The sequence below is a fragment of the Lissotriton vulgaris genome, chromosome 7 (assembly GCF_964263255.1).
Source record: "Lissotriton vulgaris chromosome 7, aLisVul1.2, whole genome shotgun sequence".
NCBI lineage: Eukaryota > Metazoa > Chordata > Amphibia > Caudata > Salamandridae > Lissotriton > Lissotriton vulgaris.
In genome coordinates this window covers 1,707,314,555-1,707,339,392 of record NC_141695.1, presented here as the reverse complement: position 1 = coordinate 1,707,339,392, position 24,838 = coordinate 1,707,314,555, and the positions used below count along the sequence as shown (strand labels likewise).

Below are 24,838 nucleotides of genomic sequence, written 5' to 3'. Positions count from 1 at the left end.
CTTCCAGCTCGGGTCACGGTATGGAAAGAAAGATGCGGGACAGACTTTAGTTCTGGTGCAATTATATACAGTGTGGGGAGAAGGGAGTGAGAGGCACACGTGCACAAGCAACTCTGAAACGCTATGGTGCCGGTTCAGTGAAAGGGAGGGGGGAGGGGGGGAGTGTAGAGGAATGCCGTGTGAGTCTCAGGGAGGCTTAGCCCACCTACGTCCCGCCCAGCCCGCAAAGCGTGACCGTACCTGCGAGAGCCACACTTCCCTCGAAGTGTGGCTGGGGGAAGCGCCTTCACGTTGGCCTCCTGGCTTGTCACTGTAGTCGACTCGTCTCGCTCCGGGCTCGCCTTCGGTCACTTCCTCATCTTCCTCCTCGATGGTTTGAGCACCTGTGACGTCCCCGCTGTCTGCCTCCGTTCTCCAGTCTCCTCTCTCCGTCTCTGCTCCCGTACTCCACTCTCCTCCGTCGTTATCCTCGTCTCTCCCACCTACTCCGCCGCCTCTGGGAGATGAACACACCTGTGTGAGTTCAAGGCTGGGTTTTACCTTACAGTCGTGGGCGTGTTCCGGCAGGAGTTCCGCCCAATTAAAGAAACAGTGTTCCTCTGGGGACCCAGCCTCGGGTCCGGGTAGAACATCCACCTTGCTCTTCCAGTTTTCCTGTTGCTGTTCAAAGAAAAGTAAAAGCAATAGGGCATTGTTCAAAGAAAGTTGTTGTCCGTCATGCTGTATTGGGTCATCCGGTTCTCCCCCGTCACAGCCTCACATTAGCTCAGGAGTGCCACCTTTTCCTCTGTTAAGAGGAAGGGTGGCAGGCTCGAGGTTGAGCAAAGAATGGATGGGTGAGAAAGTGTTGGGCGCTGCCAAAGTTGGGCATGTATTGGATGTACAAGGGGTGGTGCACGTAAAATACAGTACTGTATGTAAATCATGCTGAATAGTTCCAGTTAAACTCAGAGACTGGGTGAGGATAACAAATCAATGTCATGTGATAAGGGGTTTTTCAAGACTTTCTGCACCGATTAGGGTAAAAGACGTCAGGGACCATGTTGTTGTGTAGGAGAATGGGAAAGTGTGGAACAAGAGCATGTTGGTGATAGTTCCAAACTCCAGGTCTGGTCATGTGCAGAAGAGCTTGATTGGGGAGGAAATGCCTGAGTGTGATCAGGGTCCTTATGCAAAAACAGTGCGAGCCAAGTCATTTCCTATTACATTTAACCTCATGCGCGCTAGCGGAATTCCGCTCGCACGCTGAGATTTTAAAAAATGCATGTTACGTGACGAGCTGGGCTCGTCATCAGCGTGCGAGGAGGCTACGCCATGACGAGCCCAGCTCGTCATCAGCGTGGAAGGGGTTAAAGCTTGTTATTTAATGTAATTTATCATTTGTTCTGTTATCTCTTTAGCACTAGTGAGGTTCTCTTCCTATTTCCCACAATATACGTAAGTGCAATGTTTGTGGCCCATGAATGTAATGTTACTCAGTTCCTTTAGTATGGACATCACTACATTTTGACATTGGGGTATCTTGTTTCTTTTACCTTTTAAGGAAGAGAGGTATGTTGTGTCTCTGTAGGTGTTTGAAATGTTGTGTAGGGGAATGTTGAGATGGTGAGGATTCCTGGTGAGGCAGGTGCTGCATGGTGGCGTTGACGTCAACAGCTCAATAAAGGTCTATCTTACCCTCTTGGTGTCCGGCCTTTCCACAGTCCTTCATCCTTCAGCTCGAGTTTTCCATTATAGACCATTAACATATGTGTTCAAATCAGCCCTTGTAGGTGCCAAAAGGAGCAGTCCATGACTGTTGAATAACATCATCCCATCTGCACAAGATGGTGAGGAAAGCGAGATGTATGCCCAGCCGGTAGGCATCAACTGTGCAGTGTCACCTGTGCATCTTAATACAGTGACCAAGGAGCCACAGGTTTTTAATCCCTCTAGGTTTGTCATTGTGGGGTTTAGCATGAGGCCCAGTCTTATTAATTTTTAGGTCTCGCCTTTACCATTCCGCAGGAATGGGAAATGGGGAGAATTCAAGTCGGCAAAATCCTCTTCAAACCACGGGCTTTTAGCCGCGGTTTTCTTTAAGTTCACGTGAATCACGTGATTAAACATGCACGCGCATCGGCAGCATTTCTCCTGCAGGCTCGCAAAAGGCTCTCCTCCCTCCCCACATCAAAGGCATCAATCATCCTCCCACAGGCTTCCCCAGCGCTGCCCCACCCCCTGCTTCACAGCCAGGCCATCTGTTCCCTGCCAGACCTCTCACACCTCCGTCACAGCATGCTGTGTACTTCAAAGGCTTATCACTTCACACGGCCGGCCACAGGCCGTGCAACCAGAGCACTTCAGTTGGTGTGCAGCCCCCCTCCCAGCACTGCCTTGTTACTCTCGGCAGCCGTGAGTCCCTAAACACTTTTTATATTTAATTAGCAGCAGCAGCATTTCTCCTGCGCCAGGCCACATCAAAGGCTCTGTGCCACTTTCACCCACACAGCAACATTTACAGACACGAAACGCCACTCACACCCACGCAAGCCCACTATCATCCACGCAACCCCACACTCACCCACGCAACGCCACTCACTCACTCACGCAAAGCCACTCACACCCACGCAGTGCCACTTTCACCCACACAGCACCACTTTCAGACACGCAACGCCACTCACACCCACACAAGCCCACTATCACCCACGCAAGCCCACTATCACCCAAGCAACGCCACTCACCCAAGCAACACAACTCACCCACACAACCCCACTCATCCACGCAACGCCACTCATCCACGCAACGCCACTCACCCACGCAATGCCACTCACCCACGCAATGCCACTCACCCACGCAACGCCACTCACCCACGCAACGCCACTCACCCACGCAACGCTACTCACCCACGCAACGCCACTCACCCACGCAATGCCACTCACACACACAAATCCACTCACACACGCAAATCCACTCACACCCACGCAGTGCCACTTTTACCCAGACAGCACCACTTTCAGACACAGAACGCCACTCTCACCCATGCAAGCCCACTCTCACAAACGCAACGCCACTCTCACCCATGCAATGCCACTCACACACGCAACGCCACTCACACACGCATCGCCACTCACACACGCATCGCCACTCACACATGCAACGCCACTCACACACACGCAAAGCCACTCTCACACGCAAATCCACTCACACCCACGCAGTGCCACTTTTACCCACACAGCACCACTTTCAGACACGCAACGCCACTCTCACCCATGCAACGCCACTCACACATGCAACGCCACTCACACATGCAATGCCACTCACCCACGCATCGCCACTCACCCACGCAACGCCACTCACCCACGCAACGCCACTCACCCACGCAACGCCACTCATCCACGCAACGCCACTCACACACGCAACGCCACTCACACACGCAACGCCACTCACACACGCAACGCCACTCACACACGCAATGCCACTCACACCCACGCAGTGCCACTTTTAGACAGAAAACAGAAAGATTCTTTTTGAACCAAAGAAGACATAATTCCTACTCACAGCGCCACACGCTCGATTGCGGTGGGCTGTTCAGCCTTCAGAGTTATTACAAAATAACCAACTTTAAGCACAGTACCTCACGCAAGGCTGCGGTGGACTGTTTGGCTTCTGAATAGAGAAGACTTGTTACCTTGGAACAATAAACAATGCCTTGACAAGAGACCACCCTTGAGGCTTTCACTTAAGTGTGAGACACACAGTGGCGGCCACACTACTATTAATAAAAGGTCGCACTCAAGCCCTCAATCAGTTCCCCGTGGAATCCATTTAATGCTGCCTGATGAGAGCCCTGTGACTTTCTTAACAGGACTCGAAACGCGTCGGCTACAGCACTAGTTCGCATAAAATTCTTGTTAATACATTAAACATGAATTTTCAAGTTTAAAAGGAATGTTTAAACTTTGACTCATGTGGTTCTAAAAAGAAATAGTGCACCACATTGTGGAAACTGAATGCACCACTTTCAGACACACAACGCCACTCACACCCACGCAATGCCACTCTCACCCATGCAATGCCACTCACCCACGCATCGCCACTCACCCACGCAACGCCACTCACCCACGCAACGCCACTCACCCACGCAACGCCACTCATCCACGCAATGCCACTCATCCACGCAACGCCACTCATCCACGCAACGCCACTCATCCACGCAACGCCACCCATCCACGCAACGCCACTCACACATGCAACGCCACTCACACACGCAACGCCACTCACACACGCAACGCCACTCACACACGCAACGCCACTCACACACGCAACGCCACTCACCCACGCAACGCCACTCACCCACGCAACGCCACTCACCCACGCAACGCCACTCAGACACGCAACGCACTCACACACGCAACGCCACTCACACACGCAACGCCACTCACACACGCAACGCCACTCACACACGCAAATCCACTCACACGCACGCAGTGCCACTCTCACCCATGCAATGCCACTCACCCACGCAACTCACACACGCAACGCCACTCACACACGCAACGCCACTCACCCACGCAACGCCACTCACCCACGCAACGCCACTCACACACGCAACGCCACTCACACACGCAAATCCACTCACACGCAGTGCCACTTTTACCCACACAGCACCTATTTCAGACACACAACGCCACTCACACCCACGCAAGCCCACTCTCACACAGGCAACGCTACTCTCACCCATGCAATGCCACTCACCCACGCAACGCAACTCACCCACGCAACGCCACTCACCCACGCAACGCCACTCACCCACGCAACAACACTCACACATGCAACGCCACTCACCCACGCAACGCAACTCACTCAAAGCCACTCACACACACGCAGTGCCACTTTCACCCACACTGTGCAGTGCACAATAGGTCTCGCAGTAGGAAAGTTGGAGCTATTGGTTTTGTAAATGACAAAGCCCTTTATGTTTTTAAAATGAAAACAAAAATAAAAGGCATTGTTATTTGCAATTGTAATAGCTCCAACTTTCCTACTGCGAGACCTATTGGCAACGCCAGTGCTTGTTTCTGTCATGGTTGTAACAATTTTTTTTGCAGCTATGATGCAAAATGCTAGTCGATATTTACAAAGCCACACAAGGGCTGCCTTGTGATTTCATTTTTGAAAGGAATGTAACGGAGAGCCTTGCGCTGCATTGCGTTACACAGCTTCGGGTAGTCTTTACATGGAAAGCACAGGTGTTCCTATGCTTTCATACATGTATTTTGACAGAAACCCAGATTTACCAAAGGCAGTAAAACTGAGTTTCTGCAAAAGTGATGCGCCTACCCGAGAGAGGCGTAACCAGGAGAAATATCTTCATTTCTCCTCGTTACCTCCTCTTTCCATGTGAGCTGCAGAAGAGGAATAGGTCTCTAAGGAATGTTTTTGTGCATGAAGGGATACCTTCTTGCACAAAAATAATCCTGCCCAAAACACAGGTGTCCTTGCACCATGGCGCAAGGGTGCCTACATAAGGGGTCCACATAATGGAGCCCTTTCATGTTTGTCATTGAGGTGTAGCTTGCATCCCTATGCTGTGCTACCAAGGTATCGACTTGAGGGGTATAATCCCGCTGAGTTTTCACTGAGTTGCAGTTTGAGTGCCTAACCAGAGCGCACAAGGGATCCACATAGGTTCAGCCTCTGAGTGTGTCATTGAGGTGTAGATTGAGGAGCAGATGTATTATTCTTTCACACAGTGCAACACAGCAAACACCTTGCTGCGCTAAGGGAAAGGGTAGGAATGTGCCTCATTTACCATTGTATGGCGCATTCCTGTCCTTTACTAGTGCTGGCGCACTGCTGGCTGCCCAGCACCAACACAGGCACACTTACGTCATGCTACAGGCAGGATTGTTTTTTTTGCAGGAAGGCACACCTTCCTGCACAAAAATAATCCTCAGAGGCATTTTCCTCTTTAGAAAGAAGAAACAACAAGGAGAAATAAGGATATTTCTCCTTGTCGCACCTCTGGTGGGGAAGCACACCACTCTCACACATTCCCAGGTCTACCAAGTTTGGTACATTTGAGAATGTGTCAGAAACCATGGGTGGATGTGGAGAGACACACATGCTCCTCTCGCAGTACTCCTCTCTGCCGCAGAGTAACGCAAGGCTACGATTTATGCTGCCTTACGTTACTCTAGATTTATCAAACCACTCAGAACCACGCAAAATGGCCTTGTGTGGCTTGATGAATCTCATTTAGGTTTTGTGTTGCCCTTGCATCCCCTTGGGCGATCCAAAACCTTGATAAATACGCCCCTGAATCCGAAAGCTGAGTGAACAAGAGGTCCACTTGAAGCTGTAATCCCACTGAGTTTGTCACTGAAGTGGAACTTGATTCCCTATGTCCAGGGTCCAAGGAATCCCCATCAGAGTGTAATCCCTCTGAGCTAGTCATTGAACACTGGCAAAGCATGGGACCTGTGGTTTGAATTAAGGCCACCAAAGATAGCAACGGCTACCCTTGTTTTTGCCTTATGCACCTTTGGTGCCTCCCTTGCGACACTGGTCTTGGGAGTCATGAAGGCAGTAGTATGTTTTAAGAGCTTTGTTTGCATTCTGTCGTTTCTACGGCTTGCCCATTCCCTAGCTTTGCAGAGGCAAAGAAGAAGCCAGCGAGGGGCTGGTGTTGGGATATTGGACCCTATCTATGAAGTCATGGAGGGCCCACTGTGCGTCAGATACTTTTGCCTACGTTTGGTGTTTGAGCGGATGCTTGACCCGGCATGCTTTCCTTTGTTTAATCGTGCTGCTCACATGAAAACCCACACAGTACCACGCGATATTGGCACACTTGACACAGTCACCTAATGAAAAGCCAATATCACTCTGTGAGCACCAGGTGATCTTCAACCCTCCCCATTACACAATGCGTTTCCAGCTCCTTATAGGAGGCTGTGTGCTCAAGTCCTAGAGAGTTCAGATCCTCCACAAGCCCCTATGTGTTTTGACCCCGGTAGAAGTGGTGACCCTCTCTTACTGTGGTGAGCCTGTCTGATGCTATAGCCCCCACCCTAGAGGTTACCAGCTCCAGGGCGCAGCTGGAGCCAACTCTCTGATGAGCCAGTCCCCTCGAACACCACGAGGCCCCGAAGCCCGCCCGCAGCTTTTGGCGGGACGCATGGCAGCTGGCCCAGGGATGATTTGAATGCAGTCCTTGCCGTCTCCTCCCTAACCTAGAAGGTTTTATCTCTGAAATCAATCCATATGCACAGCATTAAAATCCGCACCCCGGGGAATGGGCAGACTTTCCAAATTAATAAATGATGGCGTAGGGCTCATTAAATATACGAAGGTGTGCGATCCCGCCTAATAATGGTTTGAGTGATATATAGTCAAGCACTGCCCTCTCAATGATTACCGCCGAGGCGGGAACATGGCTCTTCCTCAGACACCGAGGCGCGCGCTCACTGCTCGGCCATCGGCGCGCGCTCTCCAGTGAGCCGCGTGGCCTCACGGGGGCATCTTCGGTCTGGACGTTGGGGCGGCTATGGATGTGCAAGCTGGGCCCACGCCCAGGGCGCTGATCTCCAGACTAGTGCTGAAGCTCTCTGCAGAAGTCTCTGTAGAACTAAAATACAAAGAAAATGATGTTTAAATACTTTTTTTCTGGAGGCTCACGCTCCCTTGTCTGCTTTTTTTTGTTTTTCTTTCCATGGCGCTCCTTAATCTAGGGCTCCCCTCACCTTCCTCCTATTTCTCCCAAATGTTCAAGACAATTAAAGAGAAGAAGTGGGAGGGGGCGCCGAATGTGGTTTCGCGCAGTGGCTAGCCCTGCCAGAGGTGAGGCTGGCGGTCCTGTATAATTAAATGGACAATGTAAAGCATGATTCAAAAAGTTCTTCCACCAGTGGATACGAATTTGCTGGTCTTGCCACCTCTCCAGCGTGCAGTGAAAGGAGAGTTGGGCCTATGTCTCCCACCACTGTAAGTTCAAATGTTGTCCTGCATTCATCAGCACATAGCTTACTGTATAGCCTTTACAAGATGCTACAAAGGTCATGATATGAGTGTGTTTATTACTGTATGGAATACCCGCTGTGTCAACTCCGTAGAGCCCTGCTCGATGTCTAAGAACCTAAAGCCATTTCCTTCATGGGCTGGTTCCCTAAGCCTGTCCACCTCTGTATCATCACCATCCCTCAAAGGCAGATCTGAACCTCCACAGCCACCAGTATTGAAAGAAAGGTAGTTCTGTCTGCCACACACACCTGGTGGAAGTGGAACGACCTCCACATTCACAGCAGTGCGTAGCTCCAGTGGGTACAGACACTGAAGCCCTCCAAGGCTTTACTTCCCAGGGAGAGAGGAGAATTTAGGGTGTACAAACCCTTGACCTGGACCCCAAAGAAACTCCCACCTCACCTAAGTGTTCACAAGCCTGCTGCAGTAACTGCACATACCTTGACTGATCCCAGCCCATGAACCTCCCTAGTCCTGCTCGTCACCAGGTCCTGACACTATACGCTAGCATTGATGCAGGAACCCAGGCGGGACCCTACACTCGCCCCGTCCTCGTCGCATGGGCGCACATCAGGGAGATGACCTGAGCTAGGCCTTGTCCTGTCTAATCCTCATCTCTTTTCTCTTTAGGCGGTGGACTACGAGTCAAGTAAGTTATTCACGCTGAATGTCATGGTGAGCAACCAGGCGCAGCTGGCCAGTGGGATACAGATGTCCGACCAATCCACAGCCCGAGTCACCATCTCCGTCTTGGACATCAACGAGGCGCCCACCTTCCCGAGCAGATACGATCCTATCAAGCACTACGAAGGGGAGCCCGTGGGCAAAGTGCTGAGCACCTTCTATGCTGTGGACCCTGATCGCTTCCTGCAGCAGGCCCTCCGGTGGGTAGCGTCAGACAGGCTTTGACCGTGGTCATGTTAGATGGTCCCAAAATGTGGTAGCATCCAGCAGGTATTAAGGGAGCCAACATGAGAGACTTGAGACCAGGCGTGCAAGAGGTTGTAACATGAGATCGGCTGTGAGTGTGGTGGTGTCTAATGAGCTCTTGCGAGGCGGAGAGGGTAGCAAAGATGGACCTCTAGCAGGACGTCAGGCCGGCTCAGGGACAAAGATGTTGCTACCAGCTGTCTCCCAATGGCATGTTTTTCCTCCTGCAAATTGCCCTATTTGGCAGGTCAGGTGAGTACTAATAGGGGGGAGGGGGGGGGCAGGCACATTTTCCTCTATTTCATAAGCAAACTCCTTGACTGCTGTTGGGAGATGGCTAAACGTAAAGCTGTACATCTTTAAAAATAGTTCCCCCGAGTGGTTAACTCCCCTGATCCCTCTTCAGAGGACACTCGAAGGTGGTCTTATTTCTAGACTATGGGGCACCGGCATGTGTGTACCAAAGGGGCAACACCTACCAATGCCAACGTGTAAAATCCAAACACACCTGTAACCCGTTACATGGACTTTCTTTATCGGTAAGTAGTATTTTCCCTCCCGCTGTCTCAGTGGCTGGAATACACATTCAGATCCAATCCTCACAGGAGTTGTGTACCTAATTCGGGCAGAAAGACTGCAAACGTGCAGTCTCCCCTGACAGACTGGCACCGAAAAGTCTGATCCTAAAGAGGAATTTGATTCTAGCCAAATGTCTTGCTCTGTTTAGATGCCTTGGCCTGGTGATACCAAATCAAACTTACTTTGTTTTGACCTGCATGGGCTTAGGTTGTTTTGAAGATTTGAAGCTCCATTCCAGCTGCTTTTCTGAGATGGGACCCAGTTCATTGCCCTGCTAATCCGCCTACCTGTCCGCCAGCGTTGAGGAGGTCTATGGCCCTTCAGATATGCCCCATAGTTTTCAATGCCGGGCCTGGCTTTTGGCCAAGCCCTGCACTCAGTCCCTCTATGGTGTAACCTAGGTGATGTTCTTTGACCCCATTCAGCAAGCCCTAGGGGACCTCCGACCCTTCCCTGAATATTTGTATATTTATCTCCTCCTGCAGCACCTCCATGTATGTTTTGTGTCACTCGATAGAGAAGTTGATTTTTAATAATTAGCACTTTTGTTTGTGTACATGGAAATTCATTTCATAACCAAGTAGAGATTCTGGCGCTGAAACCTAAACAATGGGCCTCAAATGTGCCTTTTCAGTGTCAAATGGCATTTCCAGTCTTAGGGTGCCCTTGCTCCTCACTAGCACCCAGTAGAGTCGAGGAGCACTGAGGCCCATCATTCCTCCTGAAACCAAGAACCCGTTATCTGGTTAGTGAGGAACACATGAAATCCTATAGGTGTAGTACTAGTTGGTCCGCACACCGGTAGGATCTGGAAAGAAGACTAACACGGGCCCTGGAGAAGTCAAAGCCATACTGGTCCAGGGAGGGTGATGTTAAGTGACCTTGGGTTGGGTAATGGTAAGCAGCCCGTATGGCAGGTGGTGTGAGGGGGTATCAAGGAGACTTATGTCCGACAGGCTTAGGCTGAGGGAAGCCATGGAGGCGGGCCCCGAGTAGGGTAATGTTAGACAGGTCTTAAAACTTTGCAAAAAGACGTGCAAAAGAAACAAATCTACTTATTGGCAAACAAACTGATCTCCCATTGGCCGGCAAGTCCTCCAAGATTCTGTCATCGCCTTCATATTTCGCTCCTCAGAACGAAAATTACCTTTGTGGACTGAAAACCGCAGGCACACTGGCTTTTACCCTGAACCCAATTTAGTCCATTTAGGTGTGCCCTAAAACCTTCCTTTCCTTCCGTTTAATCCTGGTAGCCCACGGGTGATGTGCTTCTCCAGCGCCAAGAAGCTTTTGGGTATGTGCGCTTTACAACTAAAATAGCATAACAATACACCCTAAGTCGGTGATGTCAGCCAGGGCGGAGGGGGTCAGGCAGGCCACACTGGAAGGTGATGGCTGCTTGACCCCCTGAATAGCATCTTCCTCATCCCCTCTGGTCCGGCTCATGTTCTGGGAGGCTCAGTTGCTGTTGAGGCAGGATTGCATCCACCCAATCCAAACAATAGTTGGCTTCCTAAAGCGACCAACACAAACTACATACAGTGGTTTACGAACGCTCAAGGCCTGAGTTCTTTTAATGTATTTGTTATCTCCCATTGAACCTTGGGAGAGGTTGGTAGCTCTGGCTGTTTTATCTTGATCAACAATGGGTTTTGTTAAAAGAAGAAGGCGGAAGGACACACTTACAGAGACCCGAGGGAGGGAGGCACCTGATCCTGAGGGATTGTATGACTGGTGTTCTCTGCTCTCTCCTCAGATACTCCAAGCTCTCAGACCCGGCCAACTGGCTCCGCATCAATTCCACGAATGGTCAGATCGTCACCACGGCTGTGCTGGACCGCGAGTCTGCCTACATCAAGGACGACATCTACGAGGCCACCTTTCTGGCCACTGACAACGGTAAAGAGCATGGCATGGGCTTACATAGAGCCAGTGCTTTCAATGGGGAAAAATAAGTGCAGGTACTATTTAAACTGAGCTGGAGGTGGCTAGTGGGGGGGTAAGACATGATACAAAAACACTTCTATTGAGTATTCATTTTGCCCTTGCATTGCCATTGATAGTTGTGTCAAACTTTCTAAATGTGCAGATTAACAGCTACATATGCTTATAAAGGGCGACCTGGGAACAATAGAAGGCGCTTCTAAACTCTGAATGCAGCCAAGCCACCAAGAGCACCATTAGCACTTTCAGGCTAATAATCAGTGTGCCCCAGGACAAGAGAGACAAGCATAGCATTAATAATGAGTTCTACACCAAAACATGTGAGCAGTGTATCAATGTAAATAAGCTGTCTTAACTCCTTACACAAAATGAAGGTCTTAACCAAATGTCATTGTTTCCTTGTTTTGTAAAATGTGCAGCTTCTTAATGTCACACTCTTCCTACTTGCTTGTGTTTGGTGCAATTCTTTTATATTCAAGAGTGCACACACATACAGCATTCCTAGCATTTCCTTTCAAATACCTCCCGAGTTCCCTGGTTCTTTATTTCTCTGATTCCCTTTCTCTCTCTCACACGAACATACACACAAGCAGGCAAACACACAAACAACCAGACAAATACTCTCTATCAGTCGTCACATTTCTGGTCTCTCGACCCCCCCCCCCCCCACACTCATTTCTCTCCCTTATGAATCTATTTCTTTTGCAACCCCACTCTCTACCCCAATTGCGTCCTATCATTCTCTACATCACTCTTTCTAATCTGCTGCCTCCGCACCTCTCTTCCTCTTTCTATAGCCATCTCCATCCCCCCCCCCCCCCATCTCCATCTGCCCTTACCCCTTCCGTCTCTTCCTATCTTGCTTCCCTTTAAATACGGGTCAGTAGACGTCCTCCCGCCTCACCTGGGCTCCAGGGCGGCTGCTTCACTCTACCACTTTATCCCCGCCCATCATGGACTCAATGTCCCAGCAGGTGGAGGGGTGGTGGAGATTTGTGGGGGCAAGTGAGTCAGGGGAAAGACGGTCAGACCCCAGTGGGAGCCCAAGGGGTGGAAATGGACCTTCTTACCCAGGTTTCTACATGTCCACTCCTGCACAGGCCCTGTCCCCTCCCCCTCGTTCACTCTGCACATATCACTGTGCCGCGGGCAGCCAATGGAGGGGCCTGTGGGGCTGGCAATCTATCGACCAACGAGCAGCCAGAGAAGTAGAGGGTGCTATGTACCTCGCATTGTCGAGGCGCGGTGGAATGTCAGTGTACAAGAGGCTGTGGTATGCAGTGTCTAAGGGAATGTTGTAGAGACAGCAGTTTGGGAGGTGTGTCGCTAGGGATGTAAGCTGTTGTGTTGCTAGAGGTGACGAACATGTTGTGTGGTTAGCGGTGTAGGGTGTGCTGCAGGCCGCAGGGATGTAGGGGGTGCTGTGTATCTAGGAGGGTAGGGGATCCTCTGTCCGTAGGGGCGTAAGGGGTGCTGTATTCCCCGGGTTGTAGGGGAGATGTGTACCTAGGAGTGTAGAGGATGCAGTGTACCTAGGAGTGTAGAGGATGCAGTGTACCTAGGAGTGTAGAGGATGCAGTGTATCTAGGAGTGTAGAGGATGCAGTGTACCTAGGAGTGTAGAGGATGCAGTGTACCTAGGAGTGTAGAGGATGCAGTGTATCTAGGAGTGTAGAGGATGCAGTGTATCTAAGAGTGTAGAGGATGCAGTGCAGTGTAGAGGGTGCAGTGTACCTAGGAGTGTAGAGGGTGCAGTGTACCTAGGAGTGTAGAGGATGCAGTGTACCTAGGAGTGTAGAGGGTGCAGTGTACCTAGGAGTGTAGAGGATGCAGTGTACCTAGGAGTGTAGAGGATGCAGTGTACCTAGGAGTGTAGAGGATGCAGTGTACCTAGGAGTGTAGAGGATGCAGTGTACCTAGGAGTGTAGAGGATGCAGTGTATCTAGGAGTGTAGAGGATGCAGTGCAGTGTAGAGGGTGCAGTGTACCTAGGAGTGTAGAGGGTGCAGTGTACCTAGGAGTGTAGAGGGTGCAGTGTACCTAGGAGTGTAGAGGATGCAGTGTACCTAGGAGTGTAGAGGATGCAGTGTACCTAGGAGTGTAGAGGATGCAGTGTACCTAGGAGTGTAGAGGATGCAGTGTACCTAGGAGTGTAGAGGATGCAGTGTATCTAGGAGTGTAGAGGATGCAGTGCAGTGTAGAGGGTGCAGTGTACCTAGGAGTGTAGAGGGTGCAGTGTACCTAGGAGTGTAGAGGGTGCAGTGTACCTAGGAGTGTGGAGGATGCAGTGTACCTAGGAGTGTAGAGGATGCAGTGTACCTAGGAGTGTAGAGGATGCAGTGTATCTAGGAGTGTAGAGGATGCAGTGTACCTAGGAGTGTAGAGGATGCAGTGTACCTAGGAGTGTAGAGGATGCAGTGTACCTAGGAGTGTAGAGGGTGCAGTGTACCTAGGAGTGTAGGGGATGCAGTGTACCTAGGAGTGTAGGGTGTATTGTATGCCTAGGAATGTACGGGGTGCTGTGAATCCAGGAGAGTGGAGCCTTCAGTGCGCACAGGGGTGTGAGGGAAGCTGGGTAGATTGGGAGCAGGGAATGTTGCTTAGCTGGGGATGTGAGGAGTGATGTATTGGTAAAGGTTTCAGAGCATGCTGTGGTTTCATCAGTGTTTGGGATACTGCATGTACTCGGTGCTGTGTGGCTACGAGTGTAAAGGAGGCTGCATAGGCAGGGATGTTGAAGAGTTGTGTAGCTGGGGTGTACGGGCTGCTGCATAGCTGGGGGTGTAGAGAGGCTGCATAGCTAGGCATGTAGAGTGATTGTGTAGCTGGGGTGTAAGGGACGCTACATAGCTAGGGATGTAGTGAGTGCGATGCGGTTAGGAGTTTAAAGGAGGCTGCATGGATAGGAATGGAGTGGGTGCTGTGTGGCTAGGAGTGTAAAGGAGGCTGGATAGCTGGGGATGTAGAGAGGTTGTCTAGCTGAGGTGTAAGTGATGCTGCATAGCTAGGGATGTAGTGCGCGCTGTGTGGCTAGGAGTGTAAAGGAGGCTGCGTAGCTAGGGATGTAGTGCGCGCTGTGTGGCTAGGAGTGTAAAGGAGGCTGCGTAGCTAGGGATGTAGTGCGCGCTGTGTGGCTAGGAGTGTAAACGAGGCTGCGTAGCTAGGGATGTAGTCTGCGCTGTGTGGCTAGGAATGTAAAGGAGGCTGCGTAGCTAGGGCTATAGTGCGTGCTGTGTGGCTAGGAGTGTAAAGGAGGCCGTGGCAGAGGGAGACACGTTGTATCTGTTGCTTCAGGAAAGCATTAGGACACTAAAGGCTGATTTCTAGAAATGTTGAGGCTCTTGTGCAGTACAGGGGGGTCGTTGCATACCTTGGGTCCAGGGGTATTCTGTGTTTCAAGGCGAGACCTGAGGTCACGGTGTAGCTCGGTGATTTTAGTGCTGAACTAAAGCCCGTCATGACTTTCCCTTCTGCTCATCCACACCCTCGGGTCGGTTTTGCATCCCCTAAGCAGGTTCTCTCTGAAGAGGACACATTCTCTCCTTGCAGAGACAATCCCGACCGGTTCTTGCCAGAAGATAAGTTCCTCTTTTCTCTCTCCACATGTCAGAGCAGTAAGCTGGTATCAGGAGTCCAGGTTTTGTCCCCCATTTGATGCACAGAAGCATTTGCTCTGGGTTGGTGCACAGATTTCCTCGGGAGTCCAAAGGTGTTCTAAATACGGCCATGTTGGGGTCCGTATTTATCCCACTTGGGTGGTTGAGGCAGGAAGCCAGAGCTAACAAAACTGTTGTGCTTTTCAAATCTTTAGGAGTGGAATTCAGCGAACAGGGGGCTGCCACCAAAGAGGGGCCGATGTCTTCACCATCGGCTTTAGAGCGCTCAGATGACTATGGACTATAAATAGGGTGGCCTGGACATCTGTCAATTTTTGACTGGTGACCTGAAGCCGCAAAAATATAAATAAGGGTCTGCATCTTTCAACTATTTAAGTTAAGTGCTTGGTTTATGGGGGCTTCAGGAGCGGGCTGTTTCAGATGTCATTAGTTTAGTATTATCAAGGGATCACCTTGAAGTGCCTACAGAGGACGATTTACCAGGCAACAGCCAGCCAGCCGCGTGAATGGGTGGATGATGAGAGCGGGGGCAACCAGGCTCCGAGCATGAGATGGGTGGATGACTCCTCCAGGCATCAGAGAAGATGGTTTCTGGGTTTGAGGCTTGACCATTTTTCTCCTGCCTTTTAGTTCTCTTGTCCATCACAGACAAAGGTCAGCCTGCAGCAACCGAAGCGCAGGGTGTCACAATGGACACTGCAGTTCACTCCTGTTAGCAAACCATGATGTGAGCATGAGGAGAGGCAAGAGACCCTTAGCATTGGGGGTCTTGATGGACCTTTACTTGGGTGAGACAGGAAGCAGTTTCCCAAAGGTGGGTAGGTAAAAGGGCCTCAGCTGCTGGACTCCAATCCCGCCACCACCACCAGTCACTTTTTGGCCTGAGAGGAGAAGGAAGTGGTCACCATCGCTCAGTGTAGTTCACTTTAGCAGGGGCGGCTCCTCCTCTATGGCGGAGGAGCGTCGCCCCACTGCTAAAACGCAGCACTAAGAAGAAAAATAAAATGACAATAAAAACTATTGTATTGTCTTTTTTTTTTACTTCCAGGATGCGAAATAAGGGGCGGGGCCAAGTAGCAGCGTCGCGCAGCAGGGGGAGTGGTGGTAGGCAGGCACTAAAAGTGTGCATGTGGGTTTTTCCCAGCCGTCCACAGCCAGCCAAATCCACTTGCCCACTTGGATACCTTCAGGCTGTTTCTTTGGAGATATGGTAGTGCTCAGGTGCACAGACTCCACCACCCTGCTGGAGCACAAAGTGGGCCCGCTCTGCCCAATCCTAGCACTTCTAACATGCTGGGAGAAGCGCTGGAATTGGGTGGGGTTTGGGAACCTGTGTCCATGGGAATTGTAGTGCTGACAGGATCAGCGCTGCGCAGGAGGAGAAGATTGCTGTGGCCGGCAGGAAAGGTATGTTTCCATTTATATTAGTATTATTATTCGTTTGCACCCCACCACGGAGTGCACTTCAGGTCTATCCCTGTGAGGAAAAGGGAACCACTGTGATTACTAGCCTCTGATGACGAACAGTTCATCGAAAAGGCCGAGCACCTCCAATGTATTCACAGAATGACAAGCTCATTTCAGGATAAACAAATAGGACAGGGAAAAAGAAAGCCAAACCTAAAATTCCATGTAAATGATGTGCTCCTCTCATCTGTGGTGCCGCAAAGGAAAAACACTGTACATTTTCCAGTTATGTAAGACATTTTACTAGCATTACAATGCCATGTGTGTCCCTGAAACTTCAAGCTCAGACACATGGAGAAATTAGCAAAATGATCACAGCTGCGGCAGGGCAAGCACTTTTTATGGGGAAGCACACAACGTCTGCCCAATCAAAACGCACTCTTGGCTCCTCCTATCATATAGGTAGAGAGAGTGGAGACCCCGGAGTCCCTCTCCCGGTGAGTCACAAAATGATCTGGCGACAGCTGCACCATACAAACGTACACGTAAGAGTGGGAAGCTTTTCCAAGCCATGCCGGGAACTTTCGTCCTAACAGTGGGGCAGGCAACCTTGCTGCCCAATCAGATTGCGTTTCCGGCCCGTAATTTTCATTTTGCCCAACTCCTTTGAGGTACTTAGCCTCCAGAGGCATCAAACGGGCAGTTCTCGTGGGCTGTCAAACGCGCCCGCGGAGCCGCTGCAGCTCGAACTGGGTCAATCCGATCCCGCAGCAGTTCACGCAGAGTTTACGCGTCGAGTCATCACGTATTCCATCAAAGGCCCAGAATCCTTTATTTTCCAAGGCGCTAATGCCCATTCTCCCTCACTTCCTTTCATGTCTGCGATTTGCGATTCGAAAGGCATTCCGGGGAATATTCGGAGGATTAGAAATCATTTTTTTGAGCGCTGCAAGAAGGCGTCCTCTTCAGAGGGGCGATTACCAGATGTCTGGAGAGGGGAAGGTTGACATTCAACCCCCTTAGAGGACAAACTAGCAGATTGGCCGGCATCGGAGTACGTGGAGTATTTCCAGGGCCACTGGAATTATGTGACTTTCGCATAAATATAGATTTGCCCAATTTGACACATAATCCATCATCTGCCACATAATCTGCAGATTTTAACAAAAAAACTATTTTGGTTCTACCTCAAACGGTACGAAAGTTACAAAAATGCAGCCGAATGCGTTGCTGCGCAGTGGAGGGCCTTTTGCAAGAGTTGACTACTTACATTTTTGTTGCTTATTACTATATTGGGTGTCAAACTGTTACTAATAAGGTGCAATCAATGCCCAGACAGTGTTTACTATCACAACATGTGCCACATTATGCCGCATACTTTGCCTTTTCTTGCCACAGAATTTACTCAACCCTGCTGCATAATTAGTCCCTCACCTGCCACATAATTCCAGTGGCCCTGAGTATTACTGTGTGTGGTTGGCAGGTTATGTGCTCCATGGGCGTCCAGGTAGATTTACATACAAGATGATTTTTACCACATTGGGGTAAATCTTTACCTTTGGTTGTATATTCCTGTAAAATTCACATCTCAAAACTATGGTCCGATGCAGTAGCCTCCTCTGCGTTTGGTTTTCATTCTGCAAATGCAACTCAAGACCTGGCTGTTCGAGCAGTAGCGACTCCCCCCTCCCTAGCGCCTTGAGACTATAACGGGTGAGTAGCGCGCTATACAAAACCGCTGATTGATTGATCTGCAGCTGTCTCTTCCCCTTGTTTTGTAGGAGGTATATTTTATGGTTGATTTTAGAAAACATATTTTCCAGATCAGATTCAGAAAAAATGTTTTGCCCTAATAGGGTCTTTTATATATGTGGACTGGGCTCGAGAAAGCTTGCTAGAACAATGCTTGCCTTGCTTGAATGAAAAAGTAATCACCACAAAGGATAAATCGGGCTCAAGTGCAACCATGCTCCCATGAGCAGGGCCTTAGCTTAGCCAATAATGCTAGGTGGGCGTGAGTTTGCGACTTTCCAAGAAGCAACAAAGTGTATCCAACTAAAAAGGATAGGGTGGGCTGGTGCCACGGGATGGTGGTTAATGGAGTTAGGAGTGCCAGTTTTTATTTATTTGGAAAAGTAAGGCCTGCCGGTGTAAGACTCTGTGGGATAGTGTGGACTATATTGTCCACTCTAGTCCAGTTCCTCCATCAACCAATCAATGTAGGGCAGAGAGGCCCAGGAGAGCAGGCTAGCATAAGCCCATACCTAACATCAGCAGAGCTGGCTTGAGATGGACATCGAGAAATAGGCCGGTTAGTAGTTGAGATTTCACAAGCATGAAATCTGAACACCTTCATGACGCATTGTCAAGCACTGTGAGAAGAAATCACACTGCGTTAAGACTCATCCCAGAGCATTCACTCATGTCCCATCATGAGCATTCATTCACAGCCAGAACTTGCCCAGACACCTAGAGGTCTTAGAAGGGAATCCGTTCACATAAAAGAGTCATATGTTGCATGAAAAAAAGACATAAATGCAACATATAGAAAAAAATATCTTTGGAAAATGCAAGATGAAATTCAAATGTTATGTAAAAGGGCTGCATTGTTGGCATGGACTACCTCAAGGCTTTCCATGGGTGGTATTGAGGTTTCAGGCATTTGTTTTCATCGGTAAAGGATATTAATTTAAGACCCAATAGGGACACATTTTAATGTTTTTACTTACTGCTGCATCTGAAACCTGGCAGGAGTAGACCCACTAAAAGCCCTGCAGGCAGTACACTAGGTGTAGTGAGTGACGGGCGGGGGCCAATCAGATCCATGCATTTATGCCCAAACAGTAGCAAGTTCTATACCATGGGTTCTGGGGTGGGGGCGAGCTGTTTGATGTAGAACACACTCAGCGTGGATACGATATTGCGGTCTCCTCCGACAATGAGGGCATCTCCATGGCAGCAGCAGAGATCCCTGGTCACCTGTAAGGGGTCAGTGGAGGTACAGGAGATCCCTTTTGCATTGCACGACCCAACACATAGGCTGGGGGTCGAGACCATTTGGGGGTGGGGGGTTGCGGCTGAGTAGTGGACCCAGGGTCACTCGCCGCAAGATCTGTGGCATACACCCGACCACCAGTCAGCTGGACATGGCTGAGGTTCAGCAGTGGACTCTGACCAGCACATCCAACGAGACGGGGTCAGGTCGCAGAGGGCATATCACCCTCTCCCTAGAGTGTGCCCTGCCACCAAGATGGTGTTTTCCGGCATCAACCTGTACCCCTTGACACCCCACAACTGATGATGCACGGCAGTCTAACAGTAAAGCAGAGGTCTTCAAACTTTTTGATGCCTAGACCCCCTTGTAAAACCTTTTTAGGCTTAAGGACCCCCTTCCAACAAAAGTTTCTAGAAACTGGTACTCCTCATCAACAACAACTATCGACAACCATAAATGCGCCTGTTAGACCTCATCACATCCACCCATCATTCATCCACCCACACTTTCACACATCCATCCATCCATCCATCATCCATCCACCCTTTCATCCTTCCATCCATACATCCATCCTTTACCCATCTACCCTTCCATCTATCCACCCATCATTCATCCACCAACCTTTTCACACATCCATCCATCATTCATCCATGCAACCTTTTATCCATCCATACACCCATCCTTCATCCATCCACCCTTTCATCCTTCCATCCATCCACCCTTTCATCCATACTTAATCCACCCATCCTTTCATCCATCCATCCATACACCAATCATTCAACCACCCACCTTTTCACACATCCATCCATCATGATCCATGCAACCTTTTATCCATCCATACATCCTTCATCCATCTACCCTTTCATCCTTCCATCCATACATACATCCTTCATCCATCCACCATTTCATCCATCCATTCACCCATCATTCATCCACCCACCTTTTCACACATCCATCTAACATTCATCCATGCAACCTTGTATCCATCCATACATCCATCCTTCATCCATATACCCTTTCATCCTTCCATCCATCCATACATACATACATCCACCCACCCTTTCATCCATCCATCCACCCTTTCATCCATCCATCCTTCATCCATCCACCCTGTCATCTATCCACTCATCATTCATCCACCCAGCTTTTCACACATCCATCCATCCATCCTCATCCATCCACCCTTTCATCCTTCCATCCATACATCCATCCACCCTTTCATCCATCCATCCTTCATCCGTCCAACCCTTTCATCCATACATCCATCCACCATTTCATCCTTCCATCCACCCATCCTTCATCCGTCCACCCTTTCATCCTTCCATCCATACATCCACCCTTTCATCCTTCCATCCATACATTTATCATTCATCCATCCACCCTTTCATCCATCCATCCACCCATCATTCATCCACCCACCTTTACTGTGCCTCTCTCATTGGGTGGGGGGAGGGGGATCAGTATATCCCTCTGAGTCTTCTTCCTTTGTCTCTCATGGGAGGGCACCTCTGTGCCTCCCTGCTGGGGGCGTGGGGGGGAAGACAGGCTGTAACAACACCGTCTCTGTCTCACCGTGAAGAACAGACTGGCACATTTCTTGGGCACAGGCGCCAGGTATGAGGGCTCGTGGGACTTGAACCAATGATTTATGGGACGTGCCGGAGAGGGTGGGGGGGGAGGAGAGGACCTTTCATGTGCTTTACTGGCAGGACCCACAGCTCCAGGCACTCAACGTCCATTGAACTCAAAGGGCTACAGCCTCCTCCCCCAGCCACCCCCCACCCTTGTGTATGTGAGCCTGGCTGAAACAGCTTCAGGGACACACAAAGCCACACCCGAGTACTTCACAGGTCTTTAAAAGACTTTTTACTTGTTAATGGGGCTTTGATGTTTTTCACTCCTCGGTGGGAATTAGGCCTCCGCCGTGAGCACCCTCAATCAGCCCGCCCGCCACTAAGGCAAACCACATAGGAACTGCATGCTCTGACTGAATCTGCGACCCCCTTCCCAGGTCTCCACGACCCCCCTGGGCTGTCGAACCGTGGAGAAACTATGCAAACTGTGAAAAAGTTGTTGATAGACAACATGGCCTCAATAACATCAAAAAGTTGAAAATACAAAAAAAACACCATAAACATGAACTGTGATCAGTAAATATGAGGCATATTTATCATAAGGTTGTGTCGCTTTTGCTGGGCTGGAGTGGCTTGATAAAACCAGAGTGACACAATGCAGCGCACATTGCTGCGTTGCGTTACTCTGCCTGGGAGGCGTTCCATGGCTGGAGCGTGGGTGTCCCCGTGCACCCACCCATGGATTCTGAAGCATTCCCAGGTTTACCAATATTGGTAGACCCGGAAATGGATCAGAAGCCACGCCTTCCCAGGAGAGGTATAACGAGGAGAAATATCTTTATTTCTCCTCGTTACTTCCTCTTTCTTTGTGTTTTGCATTCTGCAGCACAACTAGAAAGAAGAAAATGCCTTGGGGATTGTTTTTGTGAAGGAAGGTGTCCAGAAACAATCCTGCTTACAACGCAGGTACCCTGCACCTTGAAGCAAGAGTGCCTGCATTGGAGCTCGGCAGCACATTGTGTGCCAGCACTGGGAAAAGACAGGAACGCGCCGTATTGTGTTAAACACGGCACATACTGCTCCTTTCCCGGTCACGCAGCGAGGTGACGTGCTGCGCTGCGTGACTTTGTTCAATATGCCCCTATAGCTTTAAGCAGAACAGGCCGGAAGATAGTTGTCGGGGGTCTCCGATTTCTCTCACAAACCAAGAGATAGGGGCACATGTAGGGAGCTTTGGATTTGCGATTTCCTTATAGCAAATGTTTGTGATTCGCTATTAGGAAATCACAGACAGTTATGTACCTCAGTGTGTTTAACAGTGGGTCGCAAATGACCTACCTCATTAATATTCATGAGGTAGGTTGCAATTTGCGACCCTTTGGGAATTGCTAAGAAACACAGAGATGGTGGCCTGCTGGGGACAGAAGACCACGATGTCTGTGTTTGCTTTTAAATAAAGCAACATTAAAAAAAAATTATTAATGCAGCTCGAAAATGGGTTGAGTTTCAAAAATGAAAAGTATTCTTCTCATTTTTAAAGAGCAGGCAGTGGTCCATGCCTGCTCTTAAAATACGTTTTTGCATGTATTCACAAAGTGGAAGGAGTCCTTTGGAGACCCGTTTGCGAATGTGTTAGCACCAAATTGAAATTAGTGTTAAAAAGCAAATGTTTTGCGACCCCATTTCAGTTGCAAAACATTCATACATGGCTCTGCAAGTTGATTTTAGGAAGAGACGCCCATAACACGCCCCTTCCTAATACCAAATCGCTAACCCAATTTGCAATTCAGTAATAGGTTACCAAATTGCAAAATGGGCTTTGCACATACTAAAAATTTTTTTCTGTGAATCGGGCTATTTGCAAATGAAAAAAGCTTTGTACATGTGGCCTATAATCTCATAACGATATCGGAGTAGGAAAGCGCACAGAGAATAAAAGGTGCGGGATCGAGTATCTGAAACAAATGCAAGGGAATCACGAAAGCTAGTGGTTTGATTTGGTTTCAGGAACAGCCTATAAACTTTATATGAGGTTGTCTTAGTAAGGAAATATGATCAATATAATTTTGTGAATTTCATATATCACGAATTTATATGAAGCAACGTATTAGTAAAATCAGACAGCTTACTTCTGCTCTTCCATCACTAGGGTGTCAAAGAAGCACTTTACTCTTATTGTGAAGGCCCAGTAGAGCCCTGAACAAAGCTATTAGCAGGTCTTGTAATGTTGACAACTCACTGCAGGCACCTATCTGAAACTGTTGTGTACGACCCCTGGACAAGCCCCTGTTGAGGCTTCTCATTGACCACATGGCAGGCCAACTACTGATGCCTTTCTTCGAGTCCAGGGAGGCCTTCTCCAGATGCCTCTCTGTGACCCCTGGGAAGGTTTCCCTGGTAATGCCTGTCACCCCAGGGCAGGCTTTCCTGATAATCCCTCTCTGTGGCCCCCAGGGAGCCCCATACAGATAACTCTCTGTGACCCCGAGACCAACCCATACAGATGCCCCTCCTTGACCCCCAGGGACCACCTATACAGATGTGACCCAGCGGAACACCAATATAGATGCCTCTCTATGACCCAAGGGATCACCCCTACAGATGCCTCTCTGTGACCCTAGAGACCACCCCTAAAGATGCCTCTCTGTGACCCCAGGCACCACCCCTACAAACGTCTCTCTGTGACCCCAGGCACCACCCCTACAGACACCTCTCTGTGACCCTAGGCACCACCCCTAGATACCCCTCTCTGTGACCCAGGCACCACCCCTACGGATGACTCTCTGTGACCCCAGGCACCACCCATATGGATGGCTCTCTGTCACCCCAGGGCAGCCCCCTGATGATGCCTCCCTCTGACCCATTGGCAGGTCCCCTGCGACCCTTGAGAGACCACCCACTGACGCCTCTGCCTCTCTCACACAGGTGTGCCTCCAGCCAGTGGCACGGGCACGCTGCAGATCTACCTCATCGATATCAATGACAATGCACCAGAGCTCATACCAAAGGAATCCCAGATCTGTGAGAGGCCCAATGCACACGCCATCACCATCACCGCCACCGACGCCGACCGAAAGCCCAACGGCCTACCCTTCAACTTCGAACTGCCCCCGTCGTCCCCAGCCAAGAGGAACTGGACCATCTCGCGGATCAATGGTAAGAGTTTGCCCTTAAGTTATGCATCCTTTTAATCCCAATGACAAACTGTGTCATACACTAATTCACCCTCGTTTCCAGTTTATTTAATCGCTCGTTAAGGAGCAGTGGTCCAATCTTCAGTAACCGTATCAGTGAGTCATATATTGTAGTGATTAAGTTGGCAACAGGTTAAGTTGAGATCGTGTATAGTGGATACGTTGAGATGTAATTTAGTTGGTAGGTTGCTTTATAGTCCAGTGGATAAACACAGATGGGGTCTAGTGGCTAAGCCATAATATACTTAATGGGGCAAATTGTGACTTGGCTTCGTGGTGAAGCTGAATGGTAATTTGATGATTAGACTGACATTTGTTTGCGTTACAATGCGGCCTAGTTGTTAAGTTGTGATATATCTGGTGGTCAAGTTGAGATGTTTGTGGGGTAGTTCAAATTTAGTTGAGTTGGTAATTGGACCAGTGGTTAGACTAGAGCATAGTCTATTTGATAGCTGAGATTTGGTTACTTTTACATGTGGTCTGGTGGTTAAGTGAGCTGCAGACTAGAAGCCAGGATATCCACTGTTGATCCTAGGACTTGAGTACTAACCCTTGATTTCCCACTGGACCACTCATGACATAACCACCCAGAGCTC

At 49.6% G+C, this 24,838-nt stretch overlaps 1 protein-coding gene across 1 annotated transcript in view; it reads left to right on the top strand.

The window, feature by feature from the left end:
• CDH4 (cadherin 4) overlaps nt 1–24,838 on the top strand; it is a 676,299-nt gene that overhangs the window by 575,588 nt on the left and 75,873 nt on the right. The window contains exons 8-10 of the mRNA XM_086932873.1: nt 8,635–8,888; nt 11,270–11,412; nt 23,974–24,204. Coding sequence (XP_086788999.1) covers nt 8,635–8,888; nt 11,270–11,412; nt 23,974–24,204 — 628 coding nt within the window. The remainder of the gene's footprint in view (nt 1–8,634; nt 8,889–11,269; nt 11,413–23,973; nt 24,205–24,838) is intronic.